General features: G+C 38.1%; 1 protein-coding gene across 1 annotated transcript in view; it reads right to left on the bottom strand.

Moving 5' to 3' along the window:
- The window catches only part of GRID2 (glutamate ionotropic receptor delta type subunit 2), a 1408631-nt gene extending 1392824 nt beyond the window's left edge, over positions 1-15807 (bottom strand). The window contains exon 1 of the mRNA XM_064584815.1: positions 15286-15807. Within this exon, the coding sequence (XP_064440885.1) occupies positions 15286-15373 (88 nt within the window). The 5' untranslated portion in view covers positions 15374-15807. The remainder of the gene's footprint in view (positions 1-15285) is intronic.
- Positions 15808-17243: the final 1436 nt, after the last annotated feature.

The following is a 17243-nucleotide window of genomic DNA, read 5'->3' as shown; positions in this document are numbered from 1 at the left end:
TACTCCCACTTCTAAAGAATGACCACACTGATGGATGCAAGCTCCTTAGCATCTCTCCTACGCAAATTCTCCTCTCCATCCCCACTTGCCACTGTTTGGCATCCCCCTTCACCTAGAATACTGCCAAGGTCTTCTAACTGGTTACCATCTACACATTGCCACTACAGATCTTTTTCTTTTCCTTACTTTTTTTTGCCACTATAGATCTTATAACACAAAGCTGGGCATTTCTTAGCCTAAAGTATTTAAAGAATTCCCATAGATCTTACAGGGATCTTCTTAACTTCTGGTCTCCTGTCTTGCCATAACCTCCATTGCAATTTATGTTCCCTCTAAATTACGTGTTATTTCTCTCTTTTGCCACATTATTTCATAACTCTGGCTTTGGCCAAAACGTACCCCTGGCAGATATTGTTTTCCCATGACAGTGGTGAACAAATTTCTTTTTTCCATGAGAGTCAATTTATAAAATAGGATAACTTATACTGGCCACATGTTTTTTTCATTCAAAATGAAAATAATTGAGTTGCATGAGTTTTGGGGGAAGGAAGAAGGTAATTATAATTTAATATACTTTACTGAACAATAGAAAGCTGATGACAAAATTGATTTATGTATCAATTTTGTGTGTGTATATATATATGGAATATTTAGAAAAAAAGGAAATCCTGCCATTTGTGACAACTTGAATAACTTTGAAAGCAGTATGTTAAATAAGTCAGACAGAAAAAGACAAATATTGCAGGATACCACTTATATGTGTAATCTTAAAAGCTGAACTCAGAGAGGGGCACCTGAATGGCTCAGTCAGTTAAGAGTCTACCGTCAGCTGAGGTCATAATCCTGGGGTCCTGGGATGAGCCCCGCATCAGGCTCCTTGCTCCACGGGGGGCCTGCTTCTCCCTCTCCCTCTGCCTGCCACTCCCCCTACTTGTTCTTTCTGTCTCTCTCTCTCTTTTAAATAAACAAATAAAATCTTAAAAAAAAAAAAAAAAAGCTGAACTCAGAGAACAGAGTAGAGTGGTGATTACCAGGGTAGAGGGTGTTAAGAAATGGGGAGATATTTGTCAAAGGGTCCAAACTTCCAGTTATAAGAAGATCAAGTTCTAGAGATCTAAAGTACAGCCTGGTCATTGTAGCTAATAATACAGTATTATATACTTGAAAGTTGGTAAGAAAGTAGCTATTAAATGTTCTTACCACAAAAAGAAATTCTAATTATGTGATGCCATGGAGGTTTTAGCAAATACTACTTAATGTTCATCATTTTGCAAAACATAAATGTATCAGATCATACCTTAAACTTATACAATGTTAAATGTCAATTATCTCAATAAAGATACATGTTATATCTCAATAAAGCTGGAAAAAAATTACCCCTTCTCTGCCTTCAAGTTTGTTTTGTGGAAAGGTTGTCTTCATTCCTTCTGCTTTATATGGATTAAAATAAACTATTTTATTGGAAATTCAGTCAAGGGCCACATCATAAGCTCACCTGGCTACAAAAAGCTCTTTTCTACTTATCAGTAGTGTATATTATCTTAGTTTGTATTTGGAGTTAAGGACAGTTAATATTAAAATATTAATTAGCTTCATTATCAGTTTCCATAAGCAGAGAATAACATCTAAATAAGATCAAGAAAAAAAAATTCTCTTCTCAGTAGTATTTCTAAGATACTAAAGAATTGGTCATACTTTCTCACCCAAGGTGAGAGAGAAGATACTAATGCCAGTGTACTATTAATTACAAAATTATTATACATTAGCTTTTTAAATATGTATTATAAAATATTAAAAGCATGGAATATTACAAGCTATGTCTCGTAGCATTAACCTAGTTGTTCTCTCTGTACATCCCTTCCCCTCTTCTCTCTCATTTAAACAGTTCAGGATACTCCCTACCCAAACTGAAAGGATAACAAAGACTCAAAGAAAGTCCTCAGTAGTAGAGAAAGTGACTTGCTTGTTGAATCCGTCACAGAGAGTGCCATGCTTGAACACAAACTTCTGAATTATTCTCTGATTTGCCATTTAATGATCCTGGCATATTGTATTCTCATCGTCTCCAAAGAGTGTTAGAGACTGAGCCACATTCTATGGTGAATGGGGTCTCAAAAGACAAATCTCATTCCCTAACCACGGTAGAACTGAACTGAACCAGTAGATTTCTCAGTGAGCAGACACAACAGCAGATATATTAGTACTTACAAATATATATATATGAATATATAGAGTATATATTACTTACTCAATAGTGCTGAAACCACGCACCTCTCCTTGATCACATCACCTTCCCTCCTTCCCACTTTTCACCTCAATTAACCACTAACCAGACTTTTGTATTTACCATTGCAACATGCACAGTTTCTTTTTTAAAGTGCACTGTTCAAATTTTTCCTTATTGTATATAATATAGCAACAGCTAGAAGCCAACTGGGAATATACAATGTAAATGCTCAGTACACAACACATATTGATAGGAATGTCAATCCAACACATTTTCACATATTTACCTAAAGTGTTTAAGAGGTAGAGCTGAATTCCACATATTTCCTTTAAAAAAAATCATCACAGACATGACACATGGAACTGAGCTAATCACAGAGGTCCTGGCTGTCCGCAGCATCTCCCCTGAAGGACACTCTTTTCCTCAAAAATATTCTTCGTTCTGCCCCTAGCCTGTATTATTCAGAGTATTCCTCTTTGGTGGCCTGGAACCATCTCTTCTCTTACAAAACCAGCAGCCAAAAGCAAGTTCTATCTTCAGTATCTGGGCAATATTTTCAGAAAATAAACTATTTCTTCTCAGCAAGCCTGTGCATATGAGCATTCAAGGGCTGATTTTCCGGTTTATAGATTATCTAAAACCCTTTGCTTTGCTCCTTCTTCCTTGCTTTTGGCCATTTCCTGCTCATTAGCATTGCCACTGAAGGGTAAACAGGAAAAATAAAACAGAAAAAATGAGAGCAGGCAGTTTTGCTATTTATTAACCATTTATCAACCACAACAACGACTCTTGTGGAGAAAGATACAAGTAATGGTCAGTTAGTTTTTGAACTATCCTTTATTTTCAATTTTTGTTGTTTGTCCTAGTCTCAATTACACTTACATAATTAAAAGTTGGTATAAAAATGTTTTCCCAACAGTCCTTATTCTATTTGTAAAAGTAACTAATTTTACTTTTTCAGTGAGGTAATTTTTCCCTTTTGTTTGCTAGGGTATAAAACTGTCATTTTCATTGATGTTTTATACATCCAGAACAAAGTACAGATTAGTAACATGAAACAGTAATACTAGCAGGTTCAAAAGTAAAGAAAAAAAGAAAATGTAATTTAATTTCTCCATACCCAAGAAACCATGCTTAGTGGAATGATCTGATATGTCCCATTAAATTTAAAAGGAATTCGTTATTTCTATTAATTACAGAATAACTGGATCTTAAAGCTACTTCCTCCTTTATTTGACCTCAGAGCACAACTACTAGGGTCTATAGAAAATAAAATGAAAAGAATAAGAGAAAAAACGGAACATGGCAGAGACTTTTCCTTAGTACGTGCTAGCACATGACTGCACTGTCTTTCTAGTCTATAGGTATAACATGGTAAAGGAGCAAACATCAGACTCAAAGAAAGTTCTATTATAAATTAAGACCTGCTGGGCGCCTGGGTGGCTCAGTTGGTTAAGCGACTGCCTTCGGCTCAGGTCATGATCCTGGAGTCCCTGGATCAAGTCCCGCAGCATCGGGCTCCCTGCTCGGCAGGGAGTCTACTTTGCCCTCTGACCCTATCCCCTCTCATGTGTTCTCTCTCATTCTCTCTCTCTCAAATAAATAAATAAAATCTTTTTAAAAAAAATTAAAAATAAATTAATTAATTAATTAAGACCTTCTTTAACTGGTAATCTCCCTATCCCATTGATATTTTTACCTGAAATATATGTTTGTTTTACGGCACTTTAAGGGCACCATAAAGATGGCATTTGTTGAATTATCCCAATCTCCCACGACCTAGTAGAACATAGTCATCCAACTGCGAGTCCTAAATTGCTCTACTTCAGCTTCCTAACATTATAATATGATCTCAGAAGGCAGATATACATAAAAGTTTTTAAAGGATGGTAAACATGTCTTATATGAATAGCTCTGTAATCAACTGAGTATGTAACAGGTGCTCAATAAGCATTTGTTCAAAAAAAAAGGGCATATGTTATGGTTTTCATGTAACCCTGAAAGTATATTTTCTGCAAATGGAAGATAATGATATAGATCATGATTTTTCAGCTTGAAAATTATGAATTATAAAAAATATCCAAAACTCACCACGACTACACCACCAGGAAACAAGAAGAGTAATCCCTTCTCAAGTCTGTGTTTGACTCACCACCACACTAATGATGTGTTAAATTTTTTTCAATATTTTTTTTTTCAATATTTTTGTTAATAAGAAATTTATAATGGTTTTCATAAAAAACCATGCGTCCTTTGGGCTATGTAAGAATTTCTGGCATTTCTAAAAAAAAAAAAATTCACTAGTTTTCTGTTATTGCCGTTTATAGAAGTCACAAAGAAGAAATTGGACACTGAAGAGCAAGATCATAATTGCCACTATACTCCCAACAATTTTCTCTGTTGTCAGATTGTAGAGATTATCAGAAGAAAGAATCAGTCTTCTAGATTTTAATTCAATTTAAGCTCCACACAACAGAAAAATAGGACGGACTCTCTTGTCCCACTTTAACTCCTAAGATATTACCTGGCCTTTGGTTTTTAAGATAATAAGCCAATCTAAAAGGTGTTGCTTGTGGGGCATGCCATTTTAATGATATCAAGGTTAAGTACACTAAGCACCTCCACAAATTTTAGGTGGCTATTAAACTTAAATTTATATTTAAATCTACTAAACACTTCCTTCAAATGACTATATTTCACAACCCCAGGAAGTTATGAACTAGCAAGTTTAAAATAACTTTTGATATTATATATTTCATTAATTATGTTCCTTGGCTCCAGCCATACACAGCTTGCTTTTTTTAATCAGTCATTGCTGTGCCCAAACCACAGGACAGCTATCTCCTCACTGTTCATATATTCCATGTTTATACATTAATTAATAGATGTAACCAAGCAGAAACAACATGTGACATTCATATTATATTGTCTCGTAAGACAACAAACATATTTTTATAGAGCAGATAGCACTGGATATGACAAAGAACACAGACAAATATAATTCACCTGCTATCGGCATTCTTATTTTAATACACATATTCTTATTTTAGCTGCAGACCAATGAAATATACATAACTTATGTATTAATAAGAGACCAATGAGAAAACTAAGGTTCATTTTCAGAAGGCTAAATTCTGAGGTTAGAAAATTTAGAACATTTCCTTTCCTCATTTTCACCTATGACTAAAGATCTGTCAGCTATAGTATAGCACAAACAGAAGTGAAAGTTCTATAAAAGGAAATATTTAAAGGTGTCACTGAAAATTAAAATCAGGTGAATCTCTTTCATCATTTAATTTCTATGTGGCAAAGATATGCACTGCCTTATGAAATAACTGTATTTTTTAAAAATTGTCCCAAATGATTTTTTTAAGTATATCAAATATATAGTAGAATTTACTTAGAGGAAACCCATAATCAATTCAAACATATCTACTTTAACAAGAGGATTTCATACTATTTTGATACCATTTATCATACAGGAATATTATGTGTTCTTAAAACTAATATATTACTAAAAAACTAAATGTTGATTCTATTTATAACGGTATACCAATACTCCTCAAGGTATAATCCACTCATAATTTCAGGTAAAAAATTTTTACCTAAATTTTAGTGCTAATCTGGGAAATTAAGTGAAGCACAAATGCAGAACAACTAATAGAGTCTATTTCAGAGAGGACATCTAAACTTCTCTCATCCACTGGCATGGGCCCAGTTTCACTTGGTCCCAGATTACAAAACAAAACAAAAAGCAACAAGGACAAGCAAACAAACAATAATAAATAAAACAGTGCTATTCAAACACTATCCAAACTCAGGAATCCAATAGGTTTGAATAAAAAGAGAAAATTTATTTTAAATCCTCTAACTGAAATGTTCTTATACTTGAAACTTAAAAAATTACCCTATATATCCTAACCCCCACCTTTAAAAAAAAAACAAAACTCACCTTTTACCTCATATTCCCACCCCCACCACTCCCTTGTTCTCCCTTAGAGAAAAACTGAGAGTTCCTCAAGTCCCATTAAATCTTTAAATCCTCCCCAATCAGTATTCTGTCACTTCCAGTCCACTGAAAGCACTTTTGTCAAAGTCATGTTTATCAACAATTTTCATCCACAGAATTTGACAGGGTTTTTCATTTCCTCCTTGAAATACTTTCCTCACTTAGCTTCCAAAACACCACACAGTACTATGTTTTCTTTCTAACTTACAGGCCACTCATCTTTCTCTTTCCCTGGATCCTCTTAGTCTCCCTGACCTCAACATTTTAGAATGTCCCATGGCAGTCTTGGAGTTCTCGCTACACGATTATTCCCTAAATGAGCTACCCCTCACAGCTTTCAAGACCATATCTAAAATATTGAATTCCAAATGTGCAGCTCAAATCCCTAAATCCACCCGAAATTTCAAACTCATATAAACTGCCAACCTAATTAAATTCTGCAATTTGATGTTTAATAGGAATATCAAATTTAATAAATGCAAATTTTGATTTTTATCTAAAACTTACTCATTGTCCCATGTTCCCAATTTCAGTAAATAGTAACATATTTCACCCACTCTTTCAAGTAAAATATCTTGGAAGCCTCTTCACTCCCTCTGGATTTCTTCTAGCCAAGCTGTCCATCAGAAAATCCTATTTCTATTTTCAATATATATCCACAATCTGATAACCACTCATCTACTTCAGCTACCAGTCCAATTCACTATCCTCAAACTAATTTTCATATCTGTACTCCAACCAGTCCACCCAGAGAAGATTCTCTTACTAAAATATAAATCATTTCATATCACATGTTTTATCTCAATCTTCCAGTAGACTCCCCATATACCTGGAAGATCTAAATACCTTACCACGACCTATAAAGCCCCTACAGGATCCTCCATAGTTGCCTTTCACTTATTTCCTTCCACTTACTGCTTTGCTCAGTAATAAACTCCATATATGTTCCACATTGATTTTCAAGATGTTCCTTAAACAAATGATTCCTTACTGTCTTGCTTTCTGGCCTTTACCTTTGCTGTGCCCTCTGATATCAGATATCCACCTAGTTTACTTTCTTTCTTTGAGTCAAGTCTCTGCTCCAGTGATCACCTCCTCAGACAGGACTTACCAAAGCACAGTATCCAAAATAGCATACTTTGTTCAACTGCCATTCTTTCATTTTTGTTCACACAATTTACCACTACTTGACATTATTTGGTTTTTGCCTCCCCCATGAGAATGTAAGTTCCTTAAATACAGAGACACAGCTTACTTGTTCAGTATTTTAATTCCAGAACCTAAAAACAGTATTCCATAGAGAGTAGGTTTAGAATAAATGTTTGCAGAATGAAAGAACATTCTCCCAATTAGCACACATACATGTTGTACAGTAATGCCTACCTTATCATGTAGTTTCAGGAATATTAACTTCTAGAGTTATAATGATTTTGACAATGAAACAAATGGCTTATTTAAGTTTACTTCAGAAAAATCAGGTACTTAGGCCAATAAAATAATTTATTTTTACAATAGTACTTTGAATTATTTGGGGATAAAGAAAAAAGTGTAAGAATTGCTATTTTAATATAATTAATTACTCAATCTTTTTTATGAGTGAAAATATCTGTTAATAAGAAATTGACTACAGAGTGATCTAAAATTTTTAAACACACACAGGCAGGCCTTTTGATACTAAACTTCTTGTGCTTGCCTCTGGGTTTCCCTCTATTCACTCAAGGATGCTTTCAGCCTCAGCTTCACACTTGGTGGGCAATAGGGTTAAAGCCAGAACACCTGGAGCAGGAATGGAAAATTATGAAGAATACTGAAGAAACACTAGATATTTCCTTTACACTCTATATCTTTGAGTGATACCAAACATATGCTAATATTCCTGGTGTGCTTTGAGTTTGTAAATTCTAAAGGCTATTGTCATCTATGCTGCTTAGAACAGAAGACTACTCCTTCGTCCAGTCAGCCTTAATAAGCACTAACATTGTGGTATACTGTAAGAGTAGCATTGAATGGAACATCTTAGCATCGACACTAGACAAAACAAAAACAGAATCTAAAACAAAAAACTAACAAATCCAGTTCTCTCAATCTGATATTGGAGTTATCTAGAATATCTGATAAACAAATATATTATGTATAATACCTGTTCATACTGAAAAAAATTTCATTTTAATTTTAGTGATTAAGATTTTATGCTCCATTTATTTCCCCTGGTATTTTCTTCTTTTATTTTTTTTAAGATTTTTTTATTTATTTGAAAGAGAGAGAGAGTGAGAGAGAGCACAAGAGCAGAGTGAGGGGCAGAGGGAGAAGCAGACTCCCCACTGAGCAGGGAGCCCAATGTGGGACGACTCGATCCCAGGACTCCGGGATCATGACCTGAGCCCAAGGCAGACACTTAACCGACTAAGCCACCCAGGCACCCTATTTTCTTCTTTTAAAATCACTCTGAACCTAGCTATTAAGTATAGCTATATGAACCAGACTTGACTGTACTGTATACCTTCTCCCGATTCCTCAAATATAGGGATCTGTTTTCATTTTAGTTCACATAATTTTAGAGCTTAAGTGAAAATTAGTCTAAATCTTGTTTTAGCATTGATAATAAATGAAGACTAAAGAAAGTAACTTTCCAGGATGCCTGGGTTCAGTCAGTTAAGCAAGTAAGTCTTGATTTCGGCTCAGGTCATGATCTCAGGGTCCCAGGACTGAGCCCCACATGGGGCTCCCCACTCAGTGGGGAGTCTACTTGTGGGTTTCTCTCCCTCTCCTCCCAGTTGCTCTCTCTCTCTCTCTCTCTCAAATAAATAAATCTTATTAAAAAAACAAGAATAACTTCCCAATTTTGCTCAGTTAGCCACTGATAAAACTGGTACTTAGCCCCAAACCCTTAAATTCTAATCTAGAACATTTTCACTATGTCTTAACATCCCTCCCCATGTAATTCACATTCTGAAATTTGTGTCCACACCCAAATGCTAAAACTCACCAATGTAAATGAGTTGAATCCACAAATCTCCACATAATCAATCCCAGAATTACTTTAGTATTTTTCCTTATCTTTTAGATATCCATCTGATCACTTAATTTTACCCTAAGTTCTTAACACATTATTCCAACTAATTTATTATAATTAATATTGGTGCAAGATAAGGTCTAAAAAGACAAAGTGTTCATTTAACCTAGTACTGCATTCTCTAACTATGTGATTTTGCTTATATTAAAATGAATTTATCAGATTAAAGTTGATCTAAGTTTCATCTCCATTAGTCTTCCAATGGGATTTGCTAGAGGGAAGATTTTGCTTCTTTAAAAAGATCAAATAAACAGAAAAATTACTAAGTGATCATAGACACTGGTTATAAAAAGATAAATCACCACAAAAACCCAACGGACTAGTAGTGGTGGTGGTAGTTGTATGTGTTTGGAAGAAACTGTTACACTACATAAAACTTAATATTTACCAGGCCAAAATTATCTGAAAACATATATGACCCATGCACAAAACTCAATGGATGACATTGTTTTAAAAGATATCTGTATTTTTGCCCACGTTTTTTTCATAGCTCTGTGTACGTGTGTTTCACGTTACAAACATCATCTAGTTTGGTACCTCAAAAGTTCCATGAGTAAGCAGAACTACTACAGTTAAGAAATTGCTTAACAAACTCCATCCACTAATTTGCTTACACCAACAGTAATAAGCATATTTGTATCATTTTTGGTGTCTTAGATTTTTGCGCAGAGTAAGTATTAAAGAATATATTTCTGCTGTATTTTAAATTTGTGAAAAATTTACATCATTAGGTCTAGCAATCTAATCTACCTGGAGAATAGAGGGTGTTGACATGTCCTAGAACCACATTTTTATAAGAATAAGAGACAGGGATAATATTTCCTATTCTGGTTTGAAAATAAAAACCACCTGTATCTTATAGCATCATAGACCTCATTGGATGGAATTTTTTTCAGAGAATTAAAAAAAAATCTCATGTGGTTTTCAAATAGGACTACAAAGGAACAGCTCAGAATGCAGTGACACCTAATGGCAAAGCTATCTTTATATGCCATAAATGTATTTTCTAATAAACATTATATTTAGAGTAAAACTGTGTAAGTATTGCAATTCACCAATATGCTGTCTGTAATCCGAAATATCATGAAAATCTAAAAGCAATATCAAATATTTTACTTTTTAATAGTAAAATAACATATGCAAATGAAGGGGGGAAAAAAAACCTTCCAGATTAGAAAGTGTGGTTTTAAAATGACAATACCCTTTGAGATAAAATTACAATATTATAAACTCAGCCTTAGGAATTGTATTAAATATAACGCATCTTCCGTTACTCCTAATAATTTCAACTGGTTTCTACTGTTTAAAAAGTTGAAAGTTAATCACCTTGATTTTTATTCATATTTGAATTAAAATTTAGAGGAGATATTTATTGGGTGTATGCTTCACTCGGAGTAGAAAGCAAAGGTCCTTGGTGTAATGGCTTATTAGTCATGTCATAGTTGATACTGTTGATTAATAATACTAACTTAATGCACATCTGAATTATGCTTCAAATAACTGTATTAATGATACAGAAAAGAATAATAGTAAAGTACACCCTTATTTTATTATTATTTTTTAAAGATTTTATTTATTTATTTGAAGAGAGAGACACAGCGAGAGAGGGAACACAAGCAGGGGGAGTGGCAGAGGGAGAAGCAGGCTTCCCGCAGAGCAGGGAGCCCGATGCGGGGCTCGATCCCAGGACCCTGGGATCATGACCTGAGCCAAACACAGATGCTTAACGACTGAGCCACCCAGGCGCCCCAACACCCTTATTTTAAATTCAGAAACTACTTGTTCATACATTCCAGAAGTTTATATGCTATTCATAACTTAGAGAGCAAACAACCACTGTAAATAATAAAGGGATAATTTAAATCATTGAGATATCTTATACAGTGCAAGGAGTCCTTAATGACTCCTGGGGGCTATCATACCCAATGCATATTATGTAAAGAGGTGAAAAAGAAATATTTTGGTGTAAGACACAGTACATTTTCTGGAAACACTTTTACATTCTATATTTGATAAAACTGTCCTCGGTGCAGAAATCATGAAAAGTGTTGCTTTAAATCTGCCATCTATTACTGTTTTTAATGTGGACATTTTATTCACCCACCAGTTCTGTACTTTAATTTGAACTTTTTTGTGATGAAAATATTCTGAGCATTGTTTTAGGCTTCTCAAACAAATCATAGTTAATGATTATTATCTCAGAGGATAAAGTATCTCGTGCTTATGAGAAAAACATAAATAAATGGTTTGTTTCTATTCCCTGTTGGCATAAGGTATTTTACTATGACTGATAACAAGAAAAACCTGCAAGTGATTTTCGTAATATGTGACTACACTGTTTGAACATACCCTTATAGAGATATGTAACTGAGGATAGCTCATTTCAATCAGTTCTGTGAGCACAGGAACCAGATAAAGAAATGAGCATACATTAAACTGTTAAAACATGAGATCCTCCATATTAGATTTGAAGCAAAACACAAACTGTGCAGTTGACTGGAAATGCCACCTAATCCCTGCTTAATTAAAGCAGTGCTCTACACTCCTGTTGTGTTTAGGGAGTAAAGAGTGTGGAACGACTGATGTATGAAGAAAATAGCAGTCAGCGTGTCTAATCTCAAAGACTTTCGAGCTTTCTAGCTACATAAATCAGAGCGACTTTTGAATAGCCTCATAAAACACAGTATCATTGCCATTCCACTCACGATTTTTTGGTTCTTCCTACAGCATGCAGATCATTAGGAAACTTCTAAGCAATCAAGTAATGTGGGTCTGATGAAATTACTCAATCAATGCACAGGCTCAAAGTAAAAGCATAATTCAAAATTGCAGTTTTTATATGTCAAAAGACCTTTCTTTTGGGGGGCAAAGAATATCACAATCGAGATGATTCATTTCTAAATACTACGTGTATGAACGTGCTTTAAACAAATGTATGTAATTATCAAATATCTTTAAAATGTGATTTAACAGAAAAAGTAATTATGTATATGATATTAGTGCATTTTTTACTGAAATAAATACACTGCCACTCCAATCACTGGAGTTTAACTATTATGATGTATTTCATCATTGTAGTGAATTCATGTGTTTAATAAAATACATTAGAGTTTAAAATATGTAATTGACTTTTAAAAACTACCTGCATGAAATAGAAACAAAGAGAAAGAAAGAATGGAGTTTTCATATATATAATTCTGTTCAACACTAAAAGGATTCAATATTTAAAGAACCTATTAGAGCAGTGTCTTTTTTATCTTTCCAGCTTGCCTGAACTACATATTGCAGCTACTTTCTACATAAACACACCACATGAGGCTAGAAAAATCTTTCATTTCTGCATATCTCCTTATAACTCTAGAGTTGAAATATTCACTTTTCCTTCAGTTCCATCACTTTCATCCCTTCAATCCTGAAGTAATACATTTGCCATAAGCATATTTCTCCCATTAAATATTTAAATGAAAGCAATCACCTCCTAAAGATAATTAATTCTCTTTTGCTAGTCATCAAGGTAAACTGATCCCATGAATATTAACTGATGGTTTAAAACTTTAATATGGGCATTTAGTTTTGAATTTATTATACTTTGGGATGGGAGGTGGAAGCAGGAGGGGCTTTTAACCTCTGACATGCACTCAAATTAGTCTTGGTCATCTTTAATTTGGGAAGTAATATTTATCAATATATTATAAAAGATATGAAGCATTTGAAGCAATTATCAATTTGCTAGCTTCATGGCAATACTGGGTAGCCTATAAAAGAAGCTAATCCTCTTGCCTAATGTACTAATTGCATTCAAGTCAAATTGTCTGATAAGTATTCCTTTTAATAGGATATACACAGTTCATGCATACAACCTGCTTTCTTAAGACATCTGTAATTTGTACACAGTTACCTTTTTTTTTTTGGTCTGGTTATAAATAAGGAAGCCATGTCACACTGACAGACAACAGAATGCAAAGGGAAAAATACAACAGTTGTGTTCTATTTAGAAACAAATGATCAGACTGCATTGCAAAACAGTGTTCAGCTGATAAAGGACAGCAAGCGCTGTAGATGTTTGCAAATAATAAGCAATAAAATAAGCATTTATCCACAAGCCTTTTCTCCTGAGCGATGAAAAACGTAAGGCAGAAACCCCTAATCATAAAATGAACGTAAAGGTACCATAGTAATATATATATCTGCATCCTGTTCCAGTCATTTACAACTGGATATAAATGCATGTCATTTCTTTAAGAGGAGAACAGTTCGTTTCTGAATTCTATCAGAACATTACTGAACCCCTCAACGAGGCCATGATTTCTCCCTGAAAAGTTCTGAACCCACAGGCCCTGTTAGCCCCCAGGCAAAACGTGATCTAGCAGTCAAGCTATCTAGTGCTTAATTTACTTAATGCATAAGTGCAAGGTTTTTCGAATCTTGACCTCATTACCCCTTATACACAGACATGTATGGTTCTACTGATACAAATGACAGAGAATGGCAGACATGTTTACAAAGACAGCGTCTGAGACCGAGAAGGAGTCCCCTGGAGCTGAGGGGCTGGCCGCTGTGGAGGCACACACCAGACAGAAGCCCCTCGCTTGGGCAGGCACAAGGGCCACCTGAAGCAGGTTCCCTTCCAGGACTCTGTGGTGTGTGTGGGGAGGAGTGGGTGTGTGTGTGGGGTGTGTGTGTGTGTAAGAGAGAGAGAGAGAGCGCAGGGGAGGGGCAGGGGGACTAAAGGAGGAGATGCTGCGACCCATCTGTCGCTTCAATTTGAAGAACATCAAGCCGTGTGGACAGATAAAAGTCCTGTGCCCAGAAAAATTCCCCAAGAGGGGTCTCTCTTCATCCCAGTAAATGAACCTCGCTGGCCCGCGGACACGAATTTCCGAAAAGGAAATCGTCGCATTAACGCAGAAAAGGCTGCAGGAGCCCGTCTCCACTCAGCTCTTACGGATTAGCAAGTGAGAAGAGTCGGAGCCCGAAGCTGCGAGCGCTGTGCATGATAATGACGCGCGGCCCCCGCCCGCCCCCGCCCCCGCCCGCGCCCGCGCCCGCCGCGGCCAGTCCCGGTCCGTCTGGTTGCCAATAGGTGGGGCCACGAGCATCTCCGAGCCGGCTCGGCGTCCTTCTTGGAGTCAGGCCGCCCGGCCGTAGCCCAAACGCTTTTGCTCCCGGCCTGACGCGGCAACTCAGAGTTGACCGCGAGACAAGGCGAGGCAGGTGTCTGCAAGGCAGCCCAGGAGCGCGGCCCGCGCGCCCTGCGCTTCTCGTGCGCCCGGGGGCCAGTCTCGCCGCCGCGCCAGGCCGGGGCGAGGTGTGCGAAGCAGCGAGGCGCGCCGCTCCCCGTCCTCGGCTACACCGCCGCCAGCCCCTCCCGCCACCGTCGCGGCGACTCTGCGCGAGGACCGCAAAGCCAAGAGGACGGGAGGAGGAAAAGGAGGCTGGGGGCGCAGCCAGCACCCCGTCACCATCGCACAACGCTGCGGCTAACGCAGCCCGCTCACGTTGCAAAACCACCTGTTCGATCCGAAGGGAGCTCCCCCCACCTCTCACCCCAGTTTTCGCCTCACAGGTGACACACACCTCTTCTTTCCCCTAAAGGTATTTTTTTTAATGGATCAAATGTACATCCGGGAGAGAATATGGAAGGTAGAGTCGATTAAACTTCCTTTCCCGACACAGTCGGAACCCACCCCCCGCACTTCCCGGCACACACGCACAACTGAGGTAAACTCGAGACCCCCACGCATCCATCACACGCTCCACGATTCACCGCGAAACAACGGCCCCAGTCAAGGTTCGAGCATCCACATCCTGCCGGAAAACTGAACAAGTGTGAGGGAAGGTTAGCGGGAAGGGGCAATAAACCGAAGCCAGCGCCAATAAGCCGCACAGAGGGCGGAGAGGGGGAAGCAAAGGGAAACATTTGCCAACCCAGACGTTAAAAGTACCCACAGGCAACAAACACCTGCCCTTCCTTACCGATGTGAATGATTGAATCCGCATTCGCCAAGTCCCAGGTTCGAGACCACCACACGGACAAAACCAAGAGCAAGGGGAAAACTTCCATCGCCTCCTATGCTGAATCTCTTTCAGGATGGTTTCTCTTTCAATATATTTTTTTAAACCAGTCCGAAGAGTTCGAGGTCACGATAGAGTTTAGCGCAGCTTTTTCTTTTTTTCTAAATTCCTACTGCCAGAGCAAAGCCTTAATCGTCGCTGATGAAGGCAGAGCGAATTAAGAGAGCCCAGCCTGAGGAAACCTCCTTCGCAAAGCCGTGTCACTTGGAGGGGAATTTTGGCGTCGCCAGAGTTGTTTGCAGTTTGGCTTTTTAAAAAATGTATCCAGCCTCGGCTGCTCTCGGGCAGGGGGAGAGGCTGGAGCTCAGACCATCCCCATCGCTGAGCCGGGCCGCGGGTCTCCAGTCCCAGCTCCGCCGCAACTTCCAACCAGACCACCCCCCTACACTCTACGCCGGATGTTCCCCTCCCCCTCCCCCAACCAAAAAAAAAAAAAAAAAAAGCGCCCCCCGCCCCCGCCCCAACGGCCCGCAGAGAATCACTTGTTTCGCTGCCAAAATAAAATCTAAGTGGAAAGGAAAGATTAGGAGATTCCAAGAAGAGCAGCCAGATTCCAACAGGGAAGGGAAAAAAGCCCTCTCCAAGAGGGGTAGTAAAAGTGAACTTCAAGGTAATGCAGATAGTAATGCAGAGAAAATTCCTTTTCTGCGCGAGGCAGGGAGCGGAGCTCGGCGAGGCGGGCCCGGGGAGCCGGTTCGCTCGGGCGCGGTGGCGGGGGAGTTGCGCCGGGCGCGAGCAGCGGGGCCGGGCCGGCGGAGGGAAGCCTGCGGGCTGCAGGATGCTTTTGGAGCGGTTCGCCTGGCGGGATGCAGGAAGCGAGCAAGGAGAGCCTGGCAGCTTCAGCACTAGCCCCACGTTGCCTAGAAATGGATCACCTAGGAGAACGAGCGAGCCCGCGAGAGAGCGGTGCTGTCAAGCGGAGAGCGGGGGAACCGAGAGAGGAAGAGCTTCTCTCTAATAACCACCTCCTCCCCCTATCTGCAATACAAGGGAGAAACAAAATAGTGCTCTCATTTCCCTTGGAATCTTCAACTGGGACTGAGAAAAAGGCAGGACTCCAAGAAAAAAAAAAAAAAAGAAGAACGTTGACGCTTTTTGGTTGTTTTGTTTTGTTTTGTTTTTAGGAGGTTAAAAGCAACCTGAAAAAGCCACCCCACTTATTTAACCTTGCTATTGCTATTCTCCAACAGGTATCAGACTTTTTCTAGTCTTTGCCTGGAATTAGTCACATTGGATAAAAACAAATTAGGGACACCTGGTCACTAAGGGAAAAGAGACCTAGAAAGCGCTTAATGAGATTTCAATTATAAAGTTATAAAAAGGAGAGGACATGCTAATTATTTTTTATACAGTGATTTTTTTTTTCCTTCTCTCCCTCTCTCCAGAGTATTTTTAGGCAATCAGGATAAAGAAAGGATAAAGAAGAACGTGAAAAAAAAATGTAATAAATAGTAAAATACATGCTTTAGTGAAACATTTGATCCAAATATTACATTGAGTAGTACTGACAATGGACCTATGTACATAAATTCAGAATGAGGAAGTTGGTAGCTTCTCCATGAAAAGAGCTGAAAAAGTACTGAATGACAGCCTCCCAGTCCCAGAATGAAAGGAATTTTGGCACGCTTATTCCTTGAAATATAATCCTGACAATTGTGACTTCCTTTCTTGTTATGATTATCTTATATTCAGTCTGACCCCACTTCAGACTGGAGGTTTGTTAACACAACCAAATAACTAGTTGAGGCCAGATATTAATAGGCCTGATATTATTTCAATTATAATTGGAATCCTTTGGAAATGTTGCTATTTGGGATTTGTGGATGTCAAACTCCTTAAACAACCTTTCAGGGCCCTCC

This window comes from Mirounga angustirostris, unplaced genomic scaffold, assembly GCF_029215605.1.
Source record: "Mirounga angustirostris isolate CCGP_5_RB_7025 unplaced genomic scaffold, mMirAng1.0.hap1 SCAF_2, whole genome shotgun sequence".
Classification (NCBI taxonomy): Eukaryota; Metazoa; Chordata; class Mammalia; order Carnivora; family Phocidae; genus Mirounga; species Mirounga angustirostris.
Note: the sequence above shows the minus strand (reverse complement) of the source record. Positions and strands in the feature narration are given on the sequence as shown.